General features: G+C 46.4%; 1 protein-coding gene across 2 annotated transcripts; it reads right to left on the bottom strand.

Moving 5' to 3' along the window:
* Nucleotides 1–4941: 4941 nt before the first annotated feature.
* Nucleotides 4942–26242, bottom strand: HTR3A (5-hydroxytryptamine receptor 3A). Of its 2 annotated transcripts, none has more exons than XM_079956088.1 (9): nucleotides 25860–26242; nucleotides 17653–17828; nucleotides 16236–16280; nucleotides 14554–14663; nucleotides 13455–13624; nucleotides 11781–11941; nucleotides 8784–8994; nucleotides 7457–7690; nucleotides 4942–6578 (listed from the first exon to the last, which is right to left on the bottom strand). In XM_079956088.1, exons 1-9 carry the CDS (start codon nucleotides 25942–25944, stop codon nucleotides 6289–6291), a joined length of 1482 nt encoding a protein of 493 aa, XP_079812214.1. In that variant the 5' UTR covers nucleotides 25945–26242; the 3' UTR covers nucleotides 4942–6288. The 2 variants fall into 2 exon arrangements, with proteins under 2 accessions (XP_079812214.1, XP_079812215.1); XM_079956089.1 differs by having other exon boundaries at nucleotides 17653–17819; nucleotides 25860–26241.
* Between the last annotated feature and the right edge of the window lie 1698 nt (nucleotides 26243–27940).

The following is a 27940-nucleotide window of genomic DNA, read 5'->3' as shown; positions in this document are numbered from 1 at the left end:
AGAGGCGCCATAGAGGTTAGAAGACCAGAAGGCTCCGGAAACTGACCCAAGCTGAATATTACATCTGTGGTTGCCCAAGAAGCCACCCCACTGCAGAGGAAGGCAGTTGCTCTGAAACAGCAAATAAGGCAAAAAAAAGGCTGGAGGGCTGGATCCGATTTCAGATCTTTTAGAGAAGAAGGCATCATCTCCAGACTGACAGCTGGTGGAGTGAGTTGTAGGAGAAGGCAAAAGAACCCTGTTATCACCACAGGCCAAATCTGGCTTAGTAGAATACTCTCCTCAAGACCATAGAGTCATTCAAGGATATTTCACGTAGGTGCAACAACACACCAACCAACGTTAGTGTTCCTTTCTTTCAATGTGCCTGACCTTCAAAATAAGATTCAGCACACATTTTATTTCTACATTTCAATCCCAAATTGTTCTTTTCAACATTTCCTTTGTGAAAGATTTTGAAAACTAAATCACAATATTGATGTAATGTATCTATGTGCTATATTCAGGGAGCCAGCGTGGTGTAGTGGTTAAGAGCAGTGGACTTGTAATCTGGTGAACTGGGTTCGCTTCCCCGCTCCTCCACATGCAGCTGCTGGGTGGCCTTGGGCTAGTCACACTTCTCTGAAGTCTCTCAGCCCCACTCACCTCACAGAGTGTTTGCTGTGGGGGAGGAAGGGAAAGGAGATTATTAGCCACTTTGAGACTCCTTAAGGGGAGTGAAAGGTGGGATATCAAGGTCAAACTCTTCTTCTTCTTCTTCTTCTTCTTCTTCTTCTTCTTCTTCTTCTTCTTCTTCTTCTTCTTCTTTTGTACACACGGGGCTTTTTTTTCAGCCAGAACTCACTAGAACACAGTTCCAGCATCTCTTGGCTAGGCACCATTGCCATTAAAAGAGAACAAAGGAGGTGTTCATGGTGAGTCCCAGCACCTATTTTTCTAGAAAAATAGCACTGAGGACACCTTTTATCTGTTCTGGTGAAGGTAGGTTCAAACTATCCTCACTCCAAATTCATTTCAGTCTCAGTCTTAACACTGAACCTCGACCCATTACATTTCTCTGAAAAAGCCTTTTAGGAGTCAGAGACTACTAGCCAGGCAACTCAGATAATCACTAATTAGCATTACTACCAAATGAATCCGTTCAAATCCCTGTTAGCTAAACGTATGTCCCCAAATGCTAACCCCAAATTCAGAGTTGGACTCAGCCACAGAGTGATGTATGCAAGTGTGATGCAAGGCCACAGGCCCACCCAAACATGCACACAGAAAGAAACCCAGATTTTGCTATCTTGAGTAGTAAATTTGGATAATAGCTTCAATCATTTGTCTAAAAATGTGAACAGATTGATAAAGGATAGCCTACGAAACCCAAACAGCTGAGTGGAGTAAATAGAGGAGGCCCAAAACTCAGTTTAGCTGTAGGCATTATCCACCCAGCATACTCATTAAGGAAGAGACGCTCAGGTGAGATGTGAATGGGTGTGCCTCTCATGCATTCAGGTGCCTGTGCATTCTCTACTCCAACGCTTGCTTTTTGAATGTACACACAGAACACACACACCTTGTCACAGCACCAGGAAGGGCCAGATCGATGTGGCGATTGGATTTGTCTGTTGAAGCATTTGATGTTACATGAAGGCAGCTCATTCCAGCGGTTGTTAATTGCCCGTTGCAGTGATCAGGTCTGTAGCACCATCGATCTCGCTAGGATCAATGGGGCTGATTTAGTGTCTTACTAACTCTTTAGCTGGACACCTCATCAATAGCCAGCCACTTACAGATCATCAGCACATTATTGCGAACCCTGCTACCGAGATCCCACACTTGCACCATACTGGTTACCACCTGCCAGTCATGCTGATATTTTTTCTTGCAGGTGGGATGGTCAACATTGCAGCCCAGTGCTCAGCAGATGTTGGAAGGACTTAAGAGTCCTCAAGCTAAACTGATCCAAATACCATGTGAAATCTTGTCAGTGCTAGACACTATCTCATCTCAAGTGGCTTCTAATTCATACCAGTCCTTCTGTAGAACATCTAGCTTGTTGAGTTGAAAGTTGGATCTGAAGGTCCAACCTGCGCAGAAACCCCTTCAAACATACTAGTTCTTGATGGTCAATCTGTGAAGCCCGCAGGGTAAACCATTAACGGAGAAAAGGCCTGTTCAACTGGGGAAGCTCCCCTGCCGTTTGCTACTAGACTGCCAGGAAAACAGAGGCATGCTGGCTCAGGACCATTTCACACATTACATGGAAACAAACCTAGGTTTGTCACTGGGTGCATGCTGGTTACAGGGATGCATGTAACTCTGGGGTACATGTTGTTTGCACATGTTAGGTGTACATATAAACCATCAGAGATGTGATGTGCTAATTGGCTGTCACAAACCTGTAGCTGAACTATCTCAACATACTGACAGTAGCTAACTGCATACCATGAGGCCAATGGGATGGCTATTACCTGTAATATCACCTTGTCAGAACCTCCCTTCAATACAGAGGTTGCTAAATCTCCAAGTGGGCTTGTAGGTATTCATTTAATCTCCCACACAGTATTACTGCAAGTGGCTACACAGGCACTGCATGGCAACAAGTTCCATAGGCAACATATACCATGCCTGAAAAACATACTTTGTCACCAAAAAAATGCACCCACTTCTCAGCATCTGCCTCTTGTGACTTTGATGAAAGTTTTTGGCAGGGTGGACACCACTTCTGGCAGTCCACACAGATAAAGCGAGCTGGTGGTGACATACAAGAAAGAGGTGAAGGTGATAGTGAGGAATGGCTGGATGGGATCTGCATCTATTCCGCAAAACAGATGGAAGCTCCAATGCACAGCTTTATAAGTCAACGTTCTCCAGGTCCTTGCTTTGATTTTTTTAATTTTTGTAACATTTTGCAAGATGATCACTCGACCGCTTTCTATACCCTCCACCCAAATACAATTTCTGACAAGTCCTTGTCTTATATTAATAGCAGATTGACACTGCCAGCATGCAGCTCCTTTTGGATAGACGCATACGGGGAAAATGTTTGTGTACACACACACGCACACACCAGCACCATGCCTAAGAAAAGTCTGGATGGGTGATGTGGGCTCATTATTATTCCTTGCAAAGGGATGAGTCAAGGATGGGTTTCCTTCTGCAGCAACAGAGACCCAGAGAGGTTTGAGCGGGGCACCATGAGATCTGCAATGATATTTGCCAAGTGACAGATGGACAAGTGTGTAGGTGTTGAGCCATTATTGAGACCAGCTACTGTTTGGTATTTTCAAGTCCATGTGAGCTGCTTATTATTTTCTGTTTTTCATTCCTTTGAGCTTTGTTGTGGACTTGTGGTGTGAAGTGCCCACGCAGCTATTGTACATACACACACACACACACACACACCGCTTAGCAGCTTTGTATGGGGTGGGTGTGCTTTTGCCTATTCCACCAGCATTTGACCACTGATTTGAGTTAAAAGGATAGAGAGACACCTTCAGGGCAACACACGGCAAAACTTGGGGCTCTGTCCGTGGTGCTGAAAAATCCCTCTCAGAACAGTTTGCTTTGGATTTCAGATTTCATCCCAGAACGTGAATGAGAGAAGAAATGGTAAGGTGCACTTTTTCCTCAGATCAATTTTATGCCACTGTAAGATTGTGAAAGTTTTCATGTTACACAGTTTTTCTTGGCAGGCAGAAGTGGGAGGACGCTAGTTCATAGCTATATACAGAGAGAAAGGACCTAAGAACCATCCCGGCTTCATTCTCTTTGGAATCAATTGTTAATTTTCATTACCTGAAATTAATATACATCAGAAGGAGGGGGCTGTGTAAAAACAGTTGTGTCTGGGATAGTTTCATAGATAAATAACTATTAAGTAGTAATACTAGTCTGACCTTCTACACTGTTGTCAGGAGCCAGAGCAGGTGAGCAATAAAAAAACTCTGGTGTCTGTGAAGTTAACTCTTTATTCAAAGAAACTAAAACAGTGCAGGCCTAGTGATCACAGTAACTCTTCCCAGTAGGTCTTGCCCCAAGAAGGCAGTTGTGGGGATTAAAGGTCCCCACCTTCCCACCGCTCTCTAAGGCTCTTCCCCCAATTCCTTCACTAAGGCTTTGGTGTTTTGCCTCTCTTTGCTCCATCCTCTTCATATCTCTGTGTATTCTAGAAAACATGGGGGGGGGGAGCTAGTCACAACAGGAGGGGAAGATTCCCTGGCTTCTTCAGCAGCCTGCAGCCTTCATTCGGCCTCTCCCCCCCCCCCCCGCTTCTGCCTCTGAGTCATAACTGTGCTCTGCCACAGCCTCTTCCTGTTCAATAAATCCTGTTACCTCTTCAGCTTCTGACACCTCCTCCTTCCAGTCTATTACCTCTTCCCTCTCTGACCACTCATTGTCATCCCACCGCCAATCCCCTGGCTAAGCTTTCTTCCCCTGGGGGTTCCCTTCGGGGTTCCCCAGCTGGTGCCTCCCACCACTCATCCCACCCGTCCATGACATCTGGATAGAAGATGTATCCTTGAGTTACTGAACACAACTGACAGAAAATAGTTGACTTAAGTTCCATTGAAATCAATGGGATTTAAGATGGATTTGACTAACATGTTCCGCTAATTTCATTGAGACTTGAGGACAGCTACGAACCTCTAGATTAAGATGTACACATTCCCACACCAACAGAAACTGACCAAGTGGAAACTGCCATCTTATCTTCTCTATACCTTCTAGTGCTTTATCACATGCGGGAATGTTTTTGCATTTCCCCCAAGCCTGGGATGAGTGTTTTCAATGAGTGAATCAATGCTGAATCAATGTTGATTAAAAAAAAAAAAAAAGAACCAGCCTTACCTTCTCCAGATACCTAACCGAGGGGTCTTCCATGCCCTTTCATTCCTTGCCCATAGCCCCCACCTCCTTTCTGGCTGTAATGAGTAACTCTGGCACATTCCATTTAACTTAAGAAACACCCAGTTTATTGCACAACATATGGATGAACCACGAGAAAAGAAGCTGCCTGCTTTACAGATGGCTCAGGTGAAAAGGTTAATGCAAGCAGCTAGTTACTGTACAGGTGGGGAGGAACGTTATTTACAAAATGGATGAACAGTCTGAGCATCATGCACCCTTGGCAGCAAACGTCTGAGACACTTCAAGACGTCTGAAAAATCTAGTCCCCAATAAGAAATGGCATCAGGGTGAGGGTACATGTGAGGGAGAGAAAGTGCTGGTAGAGCATAGTCTTCAGCAACAACTGGCCTCAAATCCAGTAAACAGATGCAGCAGGGAGGAAAGGATTGTAGCAAATGACTAGATGTGACCCTGGTTTTGGTTCTCCACTGTGAAACTTTCTTTGTATAGTAAGGTAAAGGTAAAGGGACCCCTGACCATTAGGTCCAGTCGTGACCAACTCTGGGGTTGTTGCGCTCATCTCGCTTTATTGGCCGAGGGAGCCGGCGTACAGCTTCTGGATCATGTGGCCAGCATGACTAAGCCGCTTCTGGCGAACCAGAGCAGCACACGGAAACGCCATTTACCTTTCCGCCGGAGCGGTACCTATTTATCTACTTGCACTTTGATGTGCTTTCGAACTGCTAGGTTGGCAGGAGCAGGGACCGAGCAATGGGAGCTCACCCCATCGCGGGGATTCAAACTGCCGACTTTTGATTGGCAATCCTAGGCAAGCTCCACTGCAAGATTTCTATCCATATATGGCATATTCTCGGGTTGACAGGGCTAGTTAAAGCAAAATAGCTTGGCCACCAGGATGAAACTCCTTTGCGCTGAGATGGAGGTGGGAAATGTGCTCTACAATGGAGCGTTGGCAATGAAAATGTAGAATTGGGGTGGAAAGCAGGAAGACTGGATTTAGGGTAGGGTAAAAAATAAAAAAAAATCAGTTCCATGCAACTCATCTTCCTTTCCCCTTCTGGGATCCAGTTTGGAGCCAGAATCGGAATTTGTTTTTAACTGGCATGCATCATAAGGTATTTATTTATTTTTAGGATGTGTACAAACATCGCTTAGGAGCAACTGCATGTGCTTCTGTCCTTTTTTTGCAGGTAAGACAAGTGGGGAAGGCAGGTCACAAGCCACTTAGGCAAGTATTGCACCTTGATAACAAAATAGATACACATTGACTAGTCTTAAGAGACACTTGAAGCCACCAATCTTAAGATGCATGTCCATGAGCAGTACCTCAGAGCCTGGGTCTAAGTTCTACATATCAATGAGTCCAAAGACCTCAAAAAGACTCATCAAGCATAACTGCTTGACAAACCTATCTGTATGGAGCGTGTCTCAGGCGTATTGCCAGATGGACCACAGAGTGCCCAATGTGATGCTATAGGCCAGCACAGCTACTAGGTATGCCCGGAAAAGAAGAACATCCAGGACGTAGCCCACCTGCAGCCATTCACGGGCAATGTCACGGAATTCATCCCGCTTCTCCAGAAACTGGCGGATGGCTGCAATCTCTTGCAGGATACTTTCAACCACCAGTGAGCTCTCCCCTTGTGGCTGGGTCATAGTACCACTTGCTCCTCCTTCGAAGTCACGTGTGCTTTCACAGCTGTAGTGGTTCAGTTTGGCTGGAGAGAGGTAAAGGAAATAGTCGGTAAAGCTGAAACAAATATGAGGGACACACTGGGGAGCTGTGTCCCAGCCTAAGTGCCCTGGATCTGTTCACAACAGCTCCCCACTTCGCTCATCGCAATCATTTCAATAACTTAATATAACAGCAATGATCATTCGGTTAGGAACCTAAGGGTGGCCGCAGCTGACAGACAGCCAATCAAGATAGGTGGCGGTGGAGGAGGTGTTGTCTAGCAACCAGCCAGGTTGGCATGATCCTTGCTAAGGTTCTGATTGGCTATGTAAGGTAAAGGGACCCCTGACCATTAGGTCCAGTCATGGCCGACTCTGGGGTTGCGATGCTAATCTTGTTTTATTGGCCGAGGGAGCCGACATACAGCTTCCGGGTCATGTAGCCAGCATGACTAAGCCACTTCTGGCAAACCAGAGCAGCACACGGAAACACTGTTTACCTTCCCGCCGGAGCAGTACCTATTTATCTACTTGCACTTTGACGTGCTTTCAAACTGCTAGGTTGGCAGGAGCTGGGACCGAGCAATGAGAGCTCACTCCGTCGCAGGCATTGCCACCTGGCTATGTAGTTCTGAGGAAATTTTACCCTGTATGTTTGGTTGCATGTCTACCCCTGCTGTCTCCAAGGCCTATAAATAAGATCAAACCTCTCTGTTCATTTCTCCCCATATTATGTCCTGTTTTTGTTCAGTTTGTCCAGTAAAATATTAGCAGCTATTTTCTCTCTCGCTCTCTGCGCTCCATCTGCTTTCACTCAGTTAGCATTTCTATCCCCAATAATGTACCATTTGATATGGGCATCCGTCTGAACAGAGTGTTCGCATGCTTCCATTCCCATTTAGGACTTTGATCTTGCTCTTACCTGTACTGTCATTGTTTTCCATGTTCCCGGAGATGTCAGAGCTCTGAGTGTGGACCGGACAGAATGTGTTCCTGTCTTGGATGCAGAGCAGGATGGTGGCCCGTTCCAGCACCCAGCGCTTCACCCAGTCAGGTACATGAGGCTGTAGATCTTGCTTATGCACGAGTCGCACTATGAGGATGGTCTCGGTCAAGCTAATGACCAGCAACGCCATGCACACCACAAAATAGACCCCTGTTGGAGGAAAGCCATGACCTTCAGCCAAGTCCATTTCTGAGCTAAGTAGCTCAGTTGGTTAGAGAGTGGCGCTGATAACACCAAGGTTGCAGGTCCCATCCCTGCAAGGGATAGCTGCATATTCCTGCATGATCCTCAGGGTCCCTTTCCCATTCAAAGATTCTATGAGATAAAGCTTCTAGCAGCAGAAACAAGCCCTCCATTTCTCACACCCCCTCATCTCAGCCTTTGGGGCTCCTCAAAAACCCTGTGTGGGGCTGTTGTTCCTCCCTCAGTGAGCACTCCTTTAACATTTCTTAGCCTAGATTCTTTCTCCCTTTCCTCTTTGAGCCGAGATCTGCACCTCAACCACACCTTCTCACACATGGAATAATGTTCAGATGATGCTGTAGGTAGCCCAAGCTGTGCAGTTCATTGGCCATGACCCACACTTCAGGACCGCTTGCAAAAAACCTCAAAAGCAGGAAGGCATACCTAGCAAACTTGCCAATAATCCCCATGGAGCACACCAAGGCTTTTGTATATCCTGATGTATTTAAGCATTTTCAGCCTTTGCTTTTGGGGTTTTTCTGGAACTGAGACATTTTGGGTATGGAAAGCAACTAATAAAAAAATAATAATCATAATATGACCAATGTCATGAGCACATCTGAACCATTTCTTGTTTTATCTCGCAACTGACTGAACACAAGGCACCACCAGCCATGCTGCACAATTCATCTCATTCATGCTTTTGTCAATGGGGCTGCTGTGATCTTACCCAGCCCAGTATACCTGAAGGAGCATCTCCACCCCCATCGCTCAGCCCAGACACTGAGGTCCTCCTCCGAGGATCTTCTGCTGGTTCTCACATTTCAAGAAGCTACAGGGAACCAGGCAGAGGGCTTTCTTGGTAGTGGCGCCCTCCCTGTGGAACACCCTCCCTTCAGATGTGAAGGAGATAAAGAACTACACAACTTTTTGAAGACATCTGAAGGCAGCCCTGTATTGGGAGGTTTTTTAATGCTTGATGTTTTATGTCCCCACCCAGAGTGGCTGGGGAAATCAAGCCAGATGGGCAGGGTATAAATAATAAAATTATTATTATTACCTATCAGTGGGGTCCCAATAGCCGTGGCTGGCAGTGTATCAGAGACAATGATCAGGAAAACAGAGTAGCCCAAGAGCAGGGTGATCTTGAAGGAGACCCTCTCTCCACTGTCAGGAGGCAGGTAGAAGCCCACAATGTCCATGACCATCAGAAAGATGCTGGGAAGCAGTAGGCTGACGGCGTAAAAGAGGGGGCGTCTTCGGATGACCACCTGCCAAGGCACAAGGAGTCAGGCACAGGCTTTGGGTCTAGCTGAGACATGCTCTAATGGGTGGCTAGCTCTCCCTCAAATTCATCGTCCCATTTAATGCTTCCTAAGCTGCTGCAAAGTGGCACAAGCCAAGGGCTCCATTGGCACCAGGCGTCTGGCTAAGCTGGCAGGGGGGCATCAATGAGTCCTTTGGGATGTGCATCGCTGCCCAGTCTTTCCTCCTGCTGCTGAAATATTTATGCCCTTTGCTTGCTGCAAAACTGCCTGTCAGGCAAGGTTAACCCTTCCTTCCCTGGAGCGGTGCTGGCTGATTCCACTGCCCATGGTTTCGCAACACATGGCCCCAAAATGTTCACCTTCATCATATTAGAAAAGCACCAAACTGCTTTTGCAAGGAATTCAGGAAAAGTCGCACTGGGTTTGCAAGACCTCTCCAAGCTGAGTATAATATTTCAAAGTTGGGAATCTGGTGAGGTAAGTGCTTTTTTTTCCTGAGGGTAATCAAGGGTACACAGTACCAGCACCTTCCCTTGCCAAAAAATTGGAATGGAATCCATTCTTACAAATACTGTAGTTGGTTAAGATCTCATGAAGTACAATAACAACCTTGTAAAATATACAGCTTTGGGTGTGTGTTTTTCCCTCCCCCCTTTATTTTCCTTTCTACACAGGTTCTGTTTCTCTTTCTCTCTTTCTCTCTTTTATTTAAGTCTTGCCATGTTTAGTGCACACATAATTATGTACTCTTTGAATTTCCAATAAAGATTAAAAAAAAAAAAAAATTAAGTGTGGCACTTACTGTAACAACTTCAAGGTGAGTACCAGCATCATTTTCCCTTAAAAGATAGCACTGGGTAAGATGATTTTAAAATATATATAAGTTATGAGATATATTGCGGGAAGAGGCCCCATTTTCTCTGAATGTGCATTTTAAGAAAGGAATGCTCAGGGAAAAACCAGGAAGAGAAATTAATGATATCTTAGAAATTCAGCCTTCTAAGAAGTCATCGAACATGATGTTCTGCAGTCCTGAAGCACAATGCCACAAAGCAATTGAATGCTTCTACATGATTTAGTGACCAAGGACAAAAGAGGGAAAATGAGGGTGAGGGTGGATGATGTTTGGCAAGCAGTGCCAAAAATCACACAAAAATTTGGGGGTGCCTTTTGGTCTTTCTGAATGAATTGTTTCAGCTGAGCTGTAGTTCCTGTGGCTTGCCTCCAATGACACACCACACTCAGAGTAGACCACTGAGATTAAGGGACATGGATAACTTAGGCTCATGAATTTCAGTAGGTCTGTGCTGAGAAGAAGTTAATAGGCTACAACCCTGTGCTTCTATAAGGTATAGGTCACAATCTGCAGCAGATTGACTCTCCTCATTCTGATACTGAAGCATCTTTTTCCCCCTTCTGGATTCAGGTAGCTCCAGTTTAGAGAAAACCCATTTCGGGGGGCCACTAGGGGGCGCATCAGAAGATGGCTGACAATAACATCTCTCCGACCCACACGAGGTAATTTGGAGGCTATGATGGGAGTAATTAGCCTCCCTACCCCCCCCAGGATGGTGGGGGGACTGCCCTGCCTGCTGTGCCCTATACCACCCCCGAATTTGTGGGGATGGCGGCACTAGGCACAAAGCCCTCCTGTGGAATTCCAGTGCTCCTGGACGCCGTCCCTGATCCGTCCCTGATCCGCGCCACTAGCTGCAAGAACTTCGAAAGAAACAATTTGGATGAAGGAATGCACATATTTCGAGGAAGGAGTAAAGACTGCTGACAGAAGAGATCTCTGATAAAGCAAGACGAGTCGGAGGAACAAGAGAAATCATGAGAAGATACGCCAAGACTCAGTATGGCAAATGACTGATGGGGGAGGGGGAAAAACTTTCCTTTCTTTCCTTATATGATTAAACAAGAATCCCCTCCCCTCACGAGTCAGAAATGTCGTTTTAAGGACTTAAGCTGTGGATTTAAGGCTGTGTGGAGATAAACTTTCGAACCGAAGCATGTTTTAAGAAGAGCGTGGAATGTATAAGAGCTTTGGAATGACGCAGTTAAAAATGCCGTCGCCATATTGGGAAGTTCTGTCGGAGGACTTAAGTCTGAGAGGAGAAATAGAGAAATAGAGCTGTTTTTATATTGTGGGTGAAACTCCTCAGTGGGACTTAAGAGCGACAGTTTTGTGAGATTAATGATGGAAAGAGCGATGTTATCTATGAAGGCAATGATATATGGAAACCATCTTGATTTGAGGATTGGAAGAACGGAAAAATTCACACAGGATTATTATTGGTGTTTATCGGCTTAAGGAGACTATCAGAAGAGATCATAAAGAAAAAAGGAAAATATATGAACAAGATGTGATGTGGAAACAGCAAGATAAGACTGGATAGAATTATGAACTCTGATTGGACTGATTTGGACTGATTTGGACATTAACGCAGTAGCAAGAAGGTGATCAGAATCCCCCTTCGGATCTTGAAATATGGGTCCCCCCAACAAAATTTAAAATTCGGCTTTGTAATTCAGAATTTATGTGATGTGATTTAATTTGATTTGATTGGCCGGTTAATAAAAAATATTTTTTTTAAAAAAAGAGAAAATCCATTTCTCCTCGTTCCTTCTTTTGAAAACTAGCAAGAAACCTGCAGCAGCAGCTTCTCATAGCCAGAGCTTTGCACCACTCTTCCACCTCCAGCCTTCTTTAACAAATAATATGCACTGAAGATTCTGTTTCTGGCTCCCACCCACCACCCCTGCCCAGGCCCACCAAAACTTCTTACGAAGAACTTCATCTCAGCATAGAAGTCACTGTCACCAACACTGAACTCTCGGAACTGGCTGAGAACGTGCAGAAGCTCCCATTCCCCCTGGTTCATGAAGACACTCTTGTCATGTTTCACTTCCTCTGGGGTCCGCCACAGGGAGATGTTAATGTCCCGGACTGAGGAACAGAAGACAGGAAGAAAAGTAGGATAAGGGTGCCAAAGATATCATCCCCTGCAGGAATCCCCTCCCTTTCCCATGCTACACCCATCTCCAAGTGATTTGTTGACCTTTCTGTGTCCCTTCAAAGACATAACTTTGGACTGATGGCAACACATGAAAACCCCACGATGCGGGTTCCAAAATGAGAGCCCATGATATTAGCCATCCAGAGTGGCTGGGGCAACCCAGTCAGATGGGTGGCATATAAATACTGTATTTTTCCATGTATAAGACTAGGTTTTTTCCCTTAAAAATAATGTCAAAAATTAAGGGGCGTCATACTCTGGACCATCTCTCCCCTTTTCTTAAATCTGAGTCCCCCAAAACAGGGGGCATCTTATACATAGAAAGTCTTATAGATAGAAAAATGTCTTATAGATAGAAAAATCTATAGTCTTATAGATAGAAAAATGTGTTGTTGTTGTTGTTGTTGTTGTTAGTCACTGAAATGCCAGATGAATGGGCCACAACTCAACAAGCTAAGATGAGTGCATGCCTAGCACTTGAAGGAATGGGACCGTGTGAGAATCGGGTTCATTTAAAAGGTATTGGTGGCCATAGAATCTGCCAGGTTGGATCACATAAAAGGTCTGACTTAAGCCACATATACACCATACATTTAAAACACTATGATACCATTTTAAGCAGTCATGGTTTCTACCAAAGAATTCTGGGAGCTGTAGTTTGTTAAGGGTCCTGAGAGTTGTTAGGAGACTCCTTATTCCCCTCCTGGAGCCACACTTCCCAGAGTTCCCTGTGAAGAGGATTTGCTTGTTAAACCACTCTGGGAACTGTGGTTCTGGGAGGGGAATAAGGTAAAGGGACCCCTGACCATTGGGTCCAGTATTGACCGACTCTGGGGTTGCAGTGCTCATCTCGTTTTATTGGCCGAGGGAGCAGGCGTACAGCTTCCGGGTCATGTGACCAGCAGGACTAAGCTGCTTCTGGTGAGCCAGAGCAGCACACGGAAACGCCGTTTACCTTCCTGCCGGAGCTGTACCTATTTATCTACTTGCACTTTGACGTGCTTTCGAACTGCTAGGTGGAACTCCTGCGAGCAGGGACCGAGCAATGGGAGCTCACCCCGTCGTGGGGATTCGAACCACTGACCTTCTGATTGGCAAGTCCTAGGCTCTGTGGTTTAACCCACAGGGATCCCCTAATAGCTCTCAGCCTCTTTAGCAAACTACAGTTCCCAGAATTCTTTAAAATGGTCTCATAGTGCTTGAAACATGTGGTGTGGATGTGGGTGCTCTGTTCAGTGCTCTATTCCTGGGACACCTCTAACAGTTTGCTCCTGTATTTGCTACTTGGAGGTAGGAAGCATATTCATATGATGCTTGTATTTAGCCATCACAATAAGCAGCTATTGACAAGCCTATTCTGCAGGGAGGAGGTTGAGGGGAGATGGCCTCTTCTCCCAGCATGCAACAAGCCACAGGGCAAAAACAACACAACTGCTCACGTACTGTTATGCAGCCAGCTGGTGAAGGTCAGAGAGCAGTTTTGCACATCAAAGGGGAAGTTATAGATGTCCAGGCTGCAGGCAGTGACCACCTGGACAGGCTTGAGGTTCCGCACTTCCCCATGATGGAGGATGTAAACATAGGGAATATCTGGGGATTTCCCCACATCCACACTGCAGGAAACAGAGAGTGGGGGAGCCAAAGTGAGGGGAGAGAACATGAACCATTTGGGCTGCAGTCAAAACCCACCAAGTGATGGAACTCCTCCATCCCAGATTCCAGATGCTGAGCTACAAGTGGTTACCGGTAACAAAACATTGCAGCGTGCTCCCTGTTCAGGATTCCAGCCGCTCCACCACATTCCTCCTCTCCTACCCTAGATTTTCATTTGTCCTCTGGTCTCCTAGATCCTAGTCCAACACTCTGACCGCTATACCACACTAGACACAGATGGACCATAGGTCTGGCTCAGTACTGAACAGCTTCCTATGAATCCTGTAATTCTCCCCCCCCCCTTCTCAATTAGGTTCTCTCTTGTGATGACCCATTAAAATAATGCACCCATTTTCCAATGAAGCTGTTTACCTTACAAACATGAATACGGAAAGGGAATTTTCCTCTCCTCCCCAAAGGGGCTTTCTGATCCTTGCTTAGGTCTTCCAGTGGTCACAATAGAAGGAGGGTGGTTTAGAACAATAACTCCATCCTCCCGCCTTTCCTTCCTTCTTTCCCTCTCTTAGAAGTATGCGTTGACGGCTCCACAGCTGCCCCTCCATTGTCTCTCCCTCTCTCTCTCTCCTCAGAAAATTTGAATCCCACGCCCAACACAGCAAGGGTAATTATGAGTGTTTATAGTTTTCCACTACTGGAACCGTCCCAATTTCTCAGCCTTCTCCCCATCTGCAATATACAGTACACAGAGGGGCAAGCCAGAGGAAAAGCATTGTCAAGAATACAAAGTGGAGAGGTTGGCTTAGGAAGGGAGGAACGGTGAGAGAACAGAAATAAATCCTCACATTCTCTTCCATCCCATATTTTCGGCTTCCACAATGTGGAAAGAGGATGGGGGGGGGGGAGAACCCAAGAAGGATGGTGCACTTACAATTCATTGATAAGAATGTCTGGGACCCAGATGGCTTCCGTAGGGACAGACATCTGGGTGATGTTGTCAAAGTCCCTTGGATTCCACTGCAGAAACTCATCGATCCAGTGCTGCAAAATAGAGGGGAGGATCTGACACAGTGGTAGATGGAAATAAGTAGGTGGGGTGCTGTGGTGAACCACTTGTGGATAGGTGTCAACTATTCTATTCTGGGATCTGATTTGAGGAAAGAATGGCTCTGGAGAGTTGCTAATCTCTTAGACAGCCAGGACTTTCACAGACAGAGCTATACAACTGCGTAACTGTAACTTTAAGACACTTGTTACAGGAAGGTAGCCGTGTTGGTCTGCTGTATTTGAAACAAAATAAAAATATTCCTTCCAGTAGCAATACCAATAACAAGCTTAGTTGGTCTCCAAGGTGCTACTGGAAGGAACATTTTTATTTTGTTTAAGAAACTTGTGGCTGAGTTTTCTGTTCCCCTCCTCCCTGTGTGAACCTGGTTTAGAGGAGAGGAATTCTTCAGTTTCCACCCCATTTCAGTCACTTTGAAAGGGGGAGCAGGGGTACTGAGATTCCTGTGGAGCGGAGAGCCTCAGTGGAGGCTGTGGAGGGCTTTGATCAGCCAAAAGGGAAGGCTGAACAAAAGCTTACACAAGAGGGTCCAGTCTTGTCATCTAGAACCAAACACCACCTTCTTAGATGGAAGCAGACCCACCTGCCCCAACAGAGTGTTTGCCGGCAAACTCAACATCACCACAAGGCAAGCAAGACTTGTGAGTGAACACGCCTTGCCTTGCCTCACCTCATCTTTAAAAGCAGGAGAGGTGGGGGATCTTGTTGGGACATCTCCATCACTTCTGTCTAGTTCTGAACTTCTGGCCCTGCTTTTTGGCTCCTAAATTGTGACTCTCAAGCAGCATATCTGCTGCTGAGCTTGTACTGTTACTTGTCTGAATAAATATATCATCCTTACTTCCAAGTAATAGCCTCTGTCTGTGTTGGGTGGGAGCCAAGATGCTCCCTATCATTCATTTTTTTCTCATTTAGCATGCTTCTCTTTTCTTTTTTCCATTGTAAGATGCAGCCTTCTGACCCACCTGCACCTCTGAGGGTGAGTCCTGTTTTATTTATAAGCTGGTCACATCATGCGCTCTCATCTTCCCTCCTATGCTACTTCATCCCTCAAACATGCTGTGGGGCAAACTTCCTTCTTCCTTTGGTACCCAGAATAGTGACATTCTAAATTGCTGTACAAACCATCAGCGTGCTAGCCTAGCCCAGGCTTGTGCCCCAGGGTCACGTTGGTGCTACTAATGCAGTGGTGTGACTCCTCCCCCAGAGGTGCACACCATTGTCTCTAGAGACAGTTTGATGCCAAAAACAAAGTCTGAACACCAGGAGCAACTTGTATTGGGGAAAATGGGGCTTAATTGCCTCTCTATGCTGTCAAATGCTTAGTGCTTATGGCAGATGCTGCCTAGCTTTCCAGTACAGAACCCCAGCCACATAGTCTGCAGAAGCCAGCACAGCAGAGGGGGACTATGGAGTCCAGTGAATGGAAGGTTGCATCCTACGAATCAAGAGACCTATGTGGTGTCAGTGATGAGAAGCTGCTATGTCAAAGGGGTTGGGCAGGAAAGGAGGAGAGCAAATTGCTCCCATTGGCACAGCCTTCTTACCTGTCTGTACCAGATATACGTTGTCAGGACTTGGTTTTTCTCATCCTGTTGTTGAAAACAGAGAAGCAGAGATCAGGCTAATGAAACCAAAGGGTCGGTTTCACTATTGACCTCCCTATATGGCTGGCTGCAGGAAAGTAAGGTGACACCTTAAAGAATTTGCAGGGAGCCCCCATAAGCAATCAGACAACAAACAACACAGTGCATTCAGGCACAGTAAGAAAGAAGAAGCAGCCAGTCCCAGCACTATATCTCTAACATGCCTATGTTTTCAGACTTTTTTGGTATATTTACAGGGTGTATCCAGCATAGCACTCAGCAGCAACTTCCATCAGAATAAGGATTTCTGCTTGTGCAAAGAAACTTCCCCTCTGTCCTCTCCTCACCCCTTGCACCCCTAAATCTGTTCTGAAAGTTCCCCCAACCCCAGTGGCGTAGCGTGGGGGGTGCAGGGGGGGCCGGCCGCACCGGGCGCAACTTCTGGGGTTAGGGCAAATCCACGGGTTAGGGGGCGCAAATCCACGGGTTAGGGGGTGCAAATCCACGGGTTAGGGGGCGCAAATCCACGGGTTAGGGGGCGCAAATTACTTGCCTTGCCCCGGGTGCTGACAATCCACGCTACGCCACTGCCCAACCCTACAGAGGGAGGTTGTGGGGCATACACAGGAAGAGGAGAAGGGGAGTTCTGCTGCACAAGTAGAAATCCTTGAGCTGATGGAACACCTAAGTTCGGTACTGCCCACATTTTGCATTTTTTTTTTACATGCATAGAAACACACCATGGATGTACCCATCTGGAAAGAGAAAAACAATCCTAAGTGATGCTTTAGAAGTGAACCCCTCCTCTTTCATTAGTCACTTAAAATCAACAGATAAATTCCAATTCTGTCATGTGAATCAGGGATGGGAAGCTTCTGTCACACACACACACACACACACACACACACACACAAACATCCTGACATTGCTGGGATCCAACTCCCATCAGTCTCCCCATCTACCCCAACCAGCATAGCCATTGGTCAGGGATGATGGGAATTATACTCCAGCAGCATGGGGGGCACAGGTGTTCCCCATCGCTGATGTGAAACATTGTGGAGACCAGCTTCTTTAAATGCCCGAAGCAGAAAACCTGGACACGAGCGGGAGGGTATTGTTTTCATTTGTTGCTACGTTATGCATTTTTGTGTTTTTATATCATAAACCTCCTGTGATCTTCGGATGAAGGGTAGTATAGAAATTTAATAAATTATAGTAATAAATAAAAATCTTGTATCTCCCTGGGAGATGGCAAGGGCTACCTAAATTCAGGTGGATCATGTCTGTCACCTTGCCCACAGTGATACATGGGAACAGGAAACCTGGACCGTTTGAGAGAGAGGAGGAGGAGGAGGAGGAGGAGGAGAAGAAGACCTACCACACTCAGGATGGCATAGACCATGACATCGATAGCCACATTGGTGGTCTTCCTCCAGTTCCGAACAGGACGGACATCCTTTTTGTAGTTGGAAAATAAATAGTCAGAGAGCAGACGGAGAGCAGGCTTAGTCAAGTTTGCTTGTTTGCTGGCTGTTTTATGATAAGCTGGAGAAGCTGGAAAAGAAAACAATGTCTGTCATTGACCGTATCTTCTTGGCAGTAAAACTCCCTGAAGGTGTTTTTCTGCAGAGGTGGTTTAAGACTGGCATGACCTGTGCAGTGGCACTAGGCGCTGGACTGCAGAGGGCACTACAACAATGCTGCTGAATGGAGAGAAAGAGGTGGGGGGTGTGTGCCGAATTTTAGCGTCACACAGGGTGCTGCTGATATTTGAGAGCCCAAAGCCTGCCACTGCTTTCTGCATGCAAAAATAAAAATGAAAAAAATCCAATTTATAATCCAGCAGTGGAGTCTGGTTCCATTAGGTGAAGGGGGCACTGCTTCAGCAACCTCAGTCTGCCCTCAGCCACCCAGATTTACCTATCCTAACAAACAATCCTTACACTGGCTGTTGGCTTCCTCTTCTTCCTTAGTCTCAATGCCACTTTTGTAGAGGAGTATGGGGCAAATTGGCTCTGGCTCCATCTACTGTTGGCCTCCTGCCTTACGCCCCTCTGGCCCCAATGAGCACCAGGCACTACTGCAGCACCCCACCTACCCCCAACTCCACAGTTAGACTTGGAAATGCCTCCTATCTGTCAGGAGTGTGTGCAGGAGCCAAGCCCTGTGACTGGTAGGGCCTCGCAGGACTGGGGCCTTCCCGAGTTTGGCCTGGAAGGGCAAGGCGCGGCCACACAGGTGAGGCTTGACAGAAGACTCATAGCACTTGGTGGCAAGGGCCAGGAGGGGTATATAAGACCAGCATTTCCCTCTGGCTCTTTGCCACAGCAACACGCTACCCGTCCAGTGGTGGAGCTTCATGCTCTGGCATTGGGGGCGGGATGCACCACCCGCAGGGGTGGGGCGCTTGTTCTGGGGGTGGGACGCCCAGCGGGAGCAGGGGGCAGCCACGATGGAACCGCACCGGGATCATGCTGCCGGGAGCGGTGCACTCCCCCCGCCGCCCTCTTCCTCTGCCACTGTACCCACCTAGCTGTGCTTCGGCTTCCTGACTCCTGGTTTCCTGACTCTTGGACTCTTGGCTTCCTGACCCCTGGACTGCTGATTCCTGCTTCCCGACCTCTACCCCAGTCCCAACGTACCGAGCCGGGACTCCGACTGCCTGTAACCCAGACCATGACACTATCCTAGTAAATAGGAGGATCCTCCCCCCCACTCACAGCCTAAAGGAAATGCAAGAATGGTTGGGGTGGAGGGTGCAGTTGCGGAGGGAAAGGTTAACCTTCCCATCTGCATGCAATGAGATACCTTCATTGAGAATAGACTATGTGCTACATTTAGGCTTGATGGGTGCTCCAGTCGGCTCTAATTGAGACTGTAAACAGCTTTGTGGTGGGCATGTACACTGGTAAAAGCTTTCTGGGAAATGACATATAATGAATTAAAGAAAATGTTTAAAAACACATTTGTTTAAAAAACCAGAAGCTTTTCTGTAAGGTATGATAGGTGAAGAGATACCAAAAGAGGCTAAAAGACTTTTTATGTATGCAACGAAGGCAGCGAGAATGCTTCTAGCCCAGAGATGGAAGGAAGGAGAAGTACCAACAAGAGAAGAATGTCAGACAAAACTGATGGAGTACACAGAGATGGCGAAACTGATGGGGAACATCAGAAACCAGGAAGATCATGTATTCTTAAAAGACTGGAGTAAATTCGTAATTTATTTAAAAGACCACTGTAAACAGTTAAAATCATTGGCAGGGATATAATGACACTTGTTATGTGGAATTAATTATGGTAACTATAGATATTTAACATATGGATAAAGGAAAAAGAGGCAGAAAATGTTATCTTGAATATGGAACCCATGGAGGGAGGGAAGGAAGTCCAAAGGACTTTTTATTCAAATGTTTAAAAGGGTTAAAGTTAAAATGTATAAAATTATGTAAAACAAAACAAAAAAGTTATATATATAAAAAAGAGAAAGACTGTAAACATCTTGCAGCAGAAAGGCCTGTGGGTTGGTTGGTTGTTTTCTCTCTAGCACTACTCAGTAAGATGCCATGTAACCTGATGATGCTATATAGATAAACCAGAATAAGTAACATGTAGCTCTGCTGATTCTGTATCTAAAGCAGAGGCGGAATCTCTCCCGTGAACCTCTTGATCTTTTCCACCAGATCAGGTTCTGTTCTGTCACGAAACAGTGGACCTTATGAAGACAAAGGCTTGCTACCATCTTGTTAAAATCGGTGAATTGTAATGAATTGATGTAACAAACAAACAAACAAACAAAAGTAGCATCGCCCACCTCTACTTTCATAGTTGCGGCTGTTCCAGCATTAATAGCACCAAAATTTGCCTTTGAGGCAAGCTTATCTTGCAAGGCAGCTCACAATGGGAGGAAAAAAGCCAGGTCAAAACAGCAGAGCTGCTGCTTGCCTGCCTGCCTGCCTGCCTGCCACGTCTCTCCCTGAACATGACTTCCTAAGACTGGGGCACAATTCACACTTTGCAAGCAGCCCCTAATTGGAATAGATCTGCAGGTGCTTGGGGGAGAGCATCCTTAGAGGAGGCTTTTCACGCAGACCCCTCTGCCTTTTCATACCATCCATAATTCCTCTAAGCTAGCTGGGCGCACGAGCTTCAGGCAGCTGGAGGGAGAAGACAGGGAGGGCCAGGCAAAGAGAAGAAAACAAATTAGGGTAGTCTGCTGAAAGCAGGCTGGCTGGGTAATTCAATGGCAGATTTTGCCTTTGTCTCTTCCAAATGACCCTTAAAGATCCAACTGGCATGCAGCAAGGTCTACAGCTGGCTAGGGTTGGCTAAAGGATTAGCTCTTGGGCCTTTTGCCTCTGCTATTGAGGTTTTTTTGGGGGGGGAGGGGGTGGTTTATGTACTCTTGCTAAAATGACAGAGAGAGGATTTGATGGGTTGTCCATGGTCCAGCTATCAGGAAGGGAGGGAAGAAGCTTGGAGGACTCATAGATTCACTGGGCTCTTGAAAACATCATGCCGAAGAACTCAGTCCCAAGATGCTCCTGGATTCTGCAAACTGAGCATGGTGGTGCATGTGCTGAGCCAAGGGCTAGTGGACTTGGCTTGTTCCCAGCCAATGGCTTTGGGGACCTGTGGCTTTAGAAGGAGCAGGAGTGAGGTCTTTGGCACACATTTCTCAGCCCTTTTCAAAAAGACTCCAGCACCTAGGAATAAAACAAGCTTTTCTATCTCTTCCACCCCCATATTTCCTGCATGCAGCAGATGGGAGTGGGATCTGTTTTTTTAGGAAAAAAATAAAACAAAAAAAAGCACATTGGGGTTTGTTAGTTTTTCACATGCCAGGAACACAATGAATGTTGTTTTTCACCTAGAAAGGGCAAAGAGGTGGTGGAATTTGGAGCAGCCTTGGGCTGACTGATGTCTGGCAGGGATGCAGACTGAGGCAAGCAGGGCACCCTCTGATGGAAGGGAAGAATTTCATTCAAATCCATCTTCAAGAAAAGTGGCAGTCATTTGAGGGAGCTGAGTGGTTAAGAATGTAAGAACAAACCCGATGGATCAGTCCAGTGGCCCATCTAGTCCAGCAATCTGTTCTTACACTGGTCAACCACATGCTCCAAAGAGAAACCCAACAACACTCTCCTCTGTTGTGATTTCCAGCAACCGAGACAGGCATACTGCTGTGGAGCTAGAACACAGCCATAATGGCTAAGAGTAACTGGAAGCTTTCTCCACCATGAATTTATCCCAATCCTCTTTTAAAGGCATCCAAGCTGGTGGCCATCACTGCCTCCTCCTTCATCCAACAACTATGTGTTGCATGAAGAAGTCCTTTCTTTTGTCTATATTGAATCTTCTAGAGTTCAGAGTTTAGGGTCTCTCTCCCTCCCTCCCTCTCCTCCTCTCTCTCTGGCTGATTGATCTCTCTGGCTCAGGAGTAGCCAACATAGTACCTCCTACATGTTGTGGAGTCCAACTTCCAGCATCATGGACTATTGCCTGTTCTGGTTTGGGCTCATGAGAGCTGTAGTCCAGAACATCTGGAGGACACCCCATCAGCAAACCTTGTCTGAGCTTCTACCTCACTGGCTGTGTCTTCTTTGAAGGAGAATGTCCTGGGTGAAAATACCTGACACTCTGACCAGCAATGGTTTCAGGTTGAAGGACTGAGAAAAGTCCTTATATATCTGAGAGCCTGGAGAGTTGCTACCAATCATACTGAGCTAGAGCACGATTCCCTAACCTAGTGCCCCCCACAATATTTTGGCTTCATAGTCAGTGGCTGTATACCAGTTTATGGAAACCACAGGAGAGAAGAGTGCCCTTGTGCTTGGGTCCAGCTTGTGGGCTTCCTAGAGAAGGCATCTGGTTGGCCACTGTGAGAACAAGATGCTCAACTTGATAGTCCATTGGCCTGGTACAGCCAAAGACAACCACTCCCATCATCCCTAGGCAGCATGTTCAATGACCAGGGATGATGGGAGTTGTAGTCCAGCAACATCTAGACAGCCCCTAGAATAGCCTGCTGGATCAGGCAAGTGGACTATCAAGTTCAGCATCTTGCTCTCACAGTGGCCAGTGAGAAGCCCAAAAGCAGGACATGAAAGCGATAGGAAACCACTCCTGTGATTTCCAGCAACTTGTACTCAGAGACCTCCAGCAGTATATTGTAAGGCTGGAAAAGGTCCACCAAAATGATGGGAAGGGCTGTAGCTCAGCTGGTAGAGCACCTGCTTTGTATGAAGAAGATCCCAGGTTCAAGTCCCATCATTTTCAGGTAGGAATAGGGGAGACCCGCTGCATGAAATCCCAGAAAAGCACTGCCAGTCCCTGTAGACAATGCTGAGCAAGATGGACCACGGGGTGTGACTCAGCATCAGGCAGTTTCCTATGTTCATCTTGGAAGGATAAAGCACCTTCCCTGCAAGGAAAAGCCAAAAGCATTTTGGGGCTTTTCAGTTGGGCGGGGAGTATCTTGGTGAGGGTGAGGTTTATCAAATTATGTATGGTGTTGAAAAAGTGGATAAGAGAATTATTTATACCCCTTCTTCCATTTTCCTAATACTAGAACTCGGGGTCATCCAATTAAATTCACTGGCAGTAGGTTCAGAACCGATAAGAAAGTACTTCTTTGCACAATGTGCAATTAATGTATGGGATTCTCTGCCACAAGACGGGCTGAGATTCTTCTTAAGGGTAAGTTATTAGGCAGGTTCAGGAGGGTGAGTTTATCAATGGCTACTCAGTTTTGATGGCTGCATGGAAATGTCATGTTCAGAGGCACTCTATTTCTGCATGCCAGCTACCGGGGAACAACAACTAGAGAGGGCTGTTGTTTTCTTGCCCTACTTGTGGGCATCTTGGGAGCTTAAGACTGGCCATTTTGAGAAACTGAATGTTGCACTAGGTGGACCTTTTGGTCTGGCTCAGCAGGACTCCTGTTATGTTCTTATGGATTATTTAGGTAAAGGTAAAGGGACCCCTGACCATTAGGTCCAGTCGTGACCAACTCTGGGGTTGCGGCGCTCATCTCACTTTATTGGCCGAGGGAGCTGGCGTACAGCTTCTGGGTCATGTGGCCAGCATGACTAAGCCACTTCTGGCGAACCAGAGCAATGCACAGAAGCGCCGTTTACCTTCCTGCCGGAGTGGTACCTATTTATCTACTTGCACTTTGACATGCTTTCAAACTGCTAGGTTGACAGGAGCAGGGACCGAGCAATGGGAGCTCACCCCGTTGCAGGGATTCAAACCGCTGACCTTCTGATTGGCAAGTCCTAGGCTCTGTGGTTTAACCCACAACGCCACCCGCGTCCCTATGGATTATTTACAGTATCCCTAATAATTCTGGCCACAGCCCTGCTGAAAATGTGCCCCAATCATGACCCATTGGAACAAACATGTTGTGCTCACCCGACCTTCTTTCCATAGAATCATAGAATCGTAGGTTTGGAAAGGACCACAAGGGTCATCTAGTCCAACCCCCTGCAAGGCAGGAATCTTCTTATCCAAGGTGGGGCTCAAACCCACAACTTTGAGATCAAGAGACTCTAACTCTACCAATTGAGCTATCCCTCGTCCAGGTTCATTTCAACGGGATTTTGAGACAAGGACTTCAAGACAGTTTCTGCCACCAATCATGAAACCACATGTGCAATTCTCGATGGAGAACCTGTGGCCTTCCAGATGTTGTTGAACTATATCTCCCATCAGCCCTGGCAGCCATCATGTCTACAACCAGGAATGATGGGAGCTGTAGTCCACCCAGCAACATCTGGAGGGCTACAATTTCCTCACTTTGTCCTGTCATTCCACATTTTGGTCACTTTTCCAGAATATTAACATTGTGCTAGTTTACATTAAGAGGAGGGATGATCCCAAAATGAAAGCCACGTTCAAACCTGTCTTGGGATGGCAACCAAACAACAGCAGATGTCCACCTGTCAGTATTTTCCAACTCCTCTACATTCTGCTCCCACTGCTTAGCAAACCAAAGAGCCCCTAACTGACAGATGATCATTAGCTAACCCGGTCCATTGTGTTGTCAGGAACAGGAAGCCTGAGCAACAACACAATCATCTGTTCTCTGCACCGTTGCTGCCGTCCAAGGATTTCAACCCCCGCCATTCTGAGCAATGAGTGATACACAGAACTGGGTTTTCCAAGTTCAACTTGGCTCAGGCAACAGGTTCTGAAACAACATGTCCCCACCCCCCACCCCAGTGCTTTATTGTTCTCCGCAGGTCTGTGAATAAATGTGCACTTTTCCATCTCTCCAGTCTCCTCTGCCCCCAGTTAGTTCAAATGATAAGAAACTTGAAATTAGAATAAAAAGTCAAAATTATCTGTTCAAAACTTGGGGTGTGTTTTTAAGGTAGCAAGCCTAAATCATTAAAAAAAGTAAAAAAAAGTTGCACTTTACTTGCAAAAACAAAAGGTATTGTGATTCATCCACACAAATATTAAATATTGCTTTTAATATCCCATGAAGAAAAGCACCTCTTCATCCAGATCCAGCACTTTCTATTAAAAGAATGTGGAAGACATAAATCACTAGAGAACCAGGGGTACCATCAGATCAGAATGTTAGGGCAGATGCCCAAGGACTCTATCAGCAAAACTGAGCAAGAGGAGCCCCAAATACAGCAGGGCTGGGTTACAATATTTTGAAGTTGTGCATACCTGTATTATTGTCATCTAAACAGTGGGGGCATAAGGCCAGTAAGTCTGGAGTCTGCACCAGCCTTCTCAACCTGCTGCCCTCCTGATATTGCTGGACTCCCAAACTCCCACCAGCCACACCCAGTATGGCCAGTGGTTAGGGATGAAGGGCGTTGGGTCCAATCATATCTAGAGGGCCACAGGTTAGGGAGGCTGCTCTAAAATGAGATAAATGCACCACAAAGTAGAAAAGAACCCTGCTGAACTGATGATGCTTTAAGCCGATCATTCTATTTCCAGCAGTGCAATAGCTCACGTGAAGGGCATGAAAACAATTGCTCTCTTCTTCTTCTTCTTCTTCTTCTTCTTCTTCTTCTTCTTCTTCTTCCCCCACCCACTACACCTGGGATTTGGAGGTAGACTTCCTCTGAATCTGGAGGTTTCATTCATTAGCCATCAAGTCTCATAGCCACTAGCAGACCTCTCATCCTCCTGTATAAATGTGTCTTGTGCCCTTTTAAAGCCATCCAAGTGAGGAGCTGCCTTTGCAGCTTGTGGCAGCAAATTCCAGAGTAATCTTTTACAAGAAGGCTTTCCTTTCTCTCTCTCTCTCTCTCTCTCTTTAGTTTCAACTTATCCTCGCCTCCCCTCCCCTCAATTCAAAACTCAGTATTGCCCTGGAGCAATCCAGTATTACTGAACAAAAGCTAGCCATCAATGTTCTTTCATAAACATACAGCGACACAGGACCCAGAGTTCAGATGATTCGAGTTGCACCGCTGTCTTTAATACGAAACATTTGGCAACCGCTCCGAATCGACCTCGCAAATGCGGACAGCACCCCCTGCCCCCCTACAAAGTCTCTCCTTCAGCTCACAGGCACAAAACAAGCAGCCTTTCAAACTTTTGCTCAAGTTTCCTTACCTTTGCACTGCAGCACAGAAGTAAAGAACAGCAGGAGTAGAGAGACTCCCAGAACAGAGGGAGCCATGAACACCTTGGGAAGCATGGAAAGCACTTTATGGCTCAATGTGTCTTCCGATCGCCTTGACACAGCAGAGGAAATCTTATGGTTCCCTCTCGCACCCCTTTCTTCCACTCTGTCTTTGCCTCTGCAGAGAAATTAAATGCAATTAAGGAGGCAGAGCGTACTTTATTCCCCTCCTTTCTTGTTTCCCCCTAACTGTTGGATTTTTTAAAAATGCATAATTAATGTTGCAATCAGTCTCCCTCTGCTGCCTCAAGTTTCAGGCAGAGAGGACTCCAAGATTTTCACCCACCCACCCAAGCTGATGTCACGCAAAGATGCTCAGGGATTGATGCTCATCACTGCTGCATCCCTTTGGTTATGGGGAGGGCAGGGTACCACTGTCTGAGCTCTCTGTGCGAGGGTAAAACCGGAGAGGCCGTGCAGAACCTGAGACTCACTTGAGCGCTGGTCCTGACAAATCGATGAGGACATTTCAACGATAATTTCTGCATTAACGTATCAAGTGCTGCGATAAGGGTGCGGCCGGGAGCAGATAACGTTAGCACAATCTCCGACAGGACTGAAACACCGAACCTCAAGTTACACAGTGCGGGAATTCAAGCCACAGAACCACAAGGCATCCCTCTGTGGAACAAAAGTTATTCAACTCACAATGTGCGTGAGACGCTTAAGACAGACCTAGAATGGCTGCCACATACAACTGACTGGCTATCGTCTGTGCAAGCCCCATCCATATGTGGGAGGTGCTTGGGGTGAGTGAACAGAAGCCAGAGGTCACGTTAAGGGGCCCTTGTCTCATTCCCCTCGACCTCCTCTGCTTTATCCCTATTCCTTTTGTGTGGGGAAGGTGATGGAGGACAAGGCTGAGGCCCAAACCATGAGGGAGGAAATCGGGTATGGGAGGAAACTTGCGCTGTGAACTTCAAAACTTGCTGGGTCTCTAAAGCTGAAGTCTGAAGTATCCTAGCCTTGAAGTAAGAGGCAGTGTCTACCCAGAGCAGAAATATGTGGTAGAATGAGTCCCAGACCCAGAAAGTGTCCCTATTTTCCAGGGACAGTCCGGATTTACAGAAGCCTTCCCAGGTGCAAACTTGATACAGTGGTACCTCGGGTTAAGAACTTAATTCGTTCTGGAGGTCCGTTCTTAACCTGAAACTGTTCTTAACCTGAGGTACCACTTTACCTAATGGGGCCTCCCACTGCCGCCAGGCGATTTCTGTTCCTATCCTGAAGCAAAGTTCTTAACCCGAGGTACTATTTCTGGGTTAGCAGAGTCTGTACCCTGAAGTGTCTGTAACCCAAGGTACCACTGTAATGAGAAATCACGTTGGTGAAAGATGGAACTCCACAGCGCCATCTGGTGTCACAGTGTTATAATGCACATAAAACACTTTTTCTTTACTAATGGTAGCTGAGCCCCCAGTTTCTGGTTTGATCCCAGAATGTTAGGACATTCCTATTTTCATCAGAAAAATGTTGGAGGGTATGGAATAGGATGTCCCTATTTTCACTGGAGAAATGTTGGAGGGTAGGGAGTTATGTGACCCCTGAGTCAAGGAGATAAGTAACTATACAACCATTAGAAGACATCAGAAGGCAGCCCTGTATAGTTTTATTATGTTTTTATATATGTAGGAAGGTGCCCAGAGTGGCTGGGGCAACCCAGTCAGATGGGTGGGGTAAGAAGAAGAAGAAGAAGAAGAAGAAGAAGAAGAAGAAGTCCCTATTTTCATTAGAAAAATGTTGGAGGGTATGAAGTCCTCAGGTGGTGGAATGGACTGCAGCATTGCAAACTGCAGTTTGGAGGACATCATTCTTGAATGTTCCCTAATGTCAAAAACAAATGCCTCTCAAGCAGAAGATCAGCACAGTGAGAAAGGGCTGGGATACAATCTCTTTCAGGTTTGCTATTTGGTGGCTCTGTGGGACGCAGGTGGCGCTGTGGCATGTGGGTGGTGCTGTGGTCTAAACCACAGAGCCTAGGGCTTGCCAATCAGAAGGTTGGTGGTTTGAA

This window comes from Podarcis cretensis, assembly GCF_951804945.1.
Source record: "Podarcis cretensis genome assembly, chromosome: 15".
Taxonomy (NCBI): Eukaryota; Metazoa; Chordata; class Lepidosauria; order Squamata; family Lacertidae; genus Podarcis; species Podarcis cretensis.
The sequence above is the reverse complement of the archived record's forward strand: the minus strand, read 5'-3'. Positions and strand labels throughout refer to the sequence as shown.

Coding starts and splice junctions, on each gene's coding strand:
- HTR3A (XM_079956088.1), bottom strand. CDS start 25,944: ATGCTTCCCAAGGTGTTCATGGCTCCCTCTGTTCTGGGAGTCTCTCTA. Junction 14,664..16,235: donor CGTATATCTGGTACAGACAG/GTAAGAAGGCTG, acceptor TCTATTTTGCAG/CACTGGATCGATGAGTTTCT. Junction 7,691..8,783: donor TATTGGGACCCCACTGATAG/GTAATAATAATA, acceptor TTCCTCCAACAG/GGGTCTATTTTGTGGTGTGC.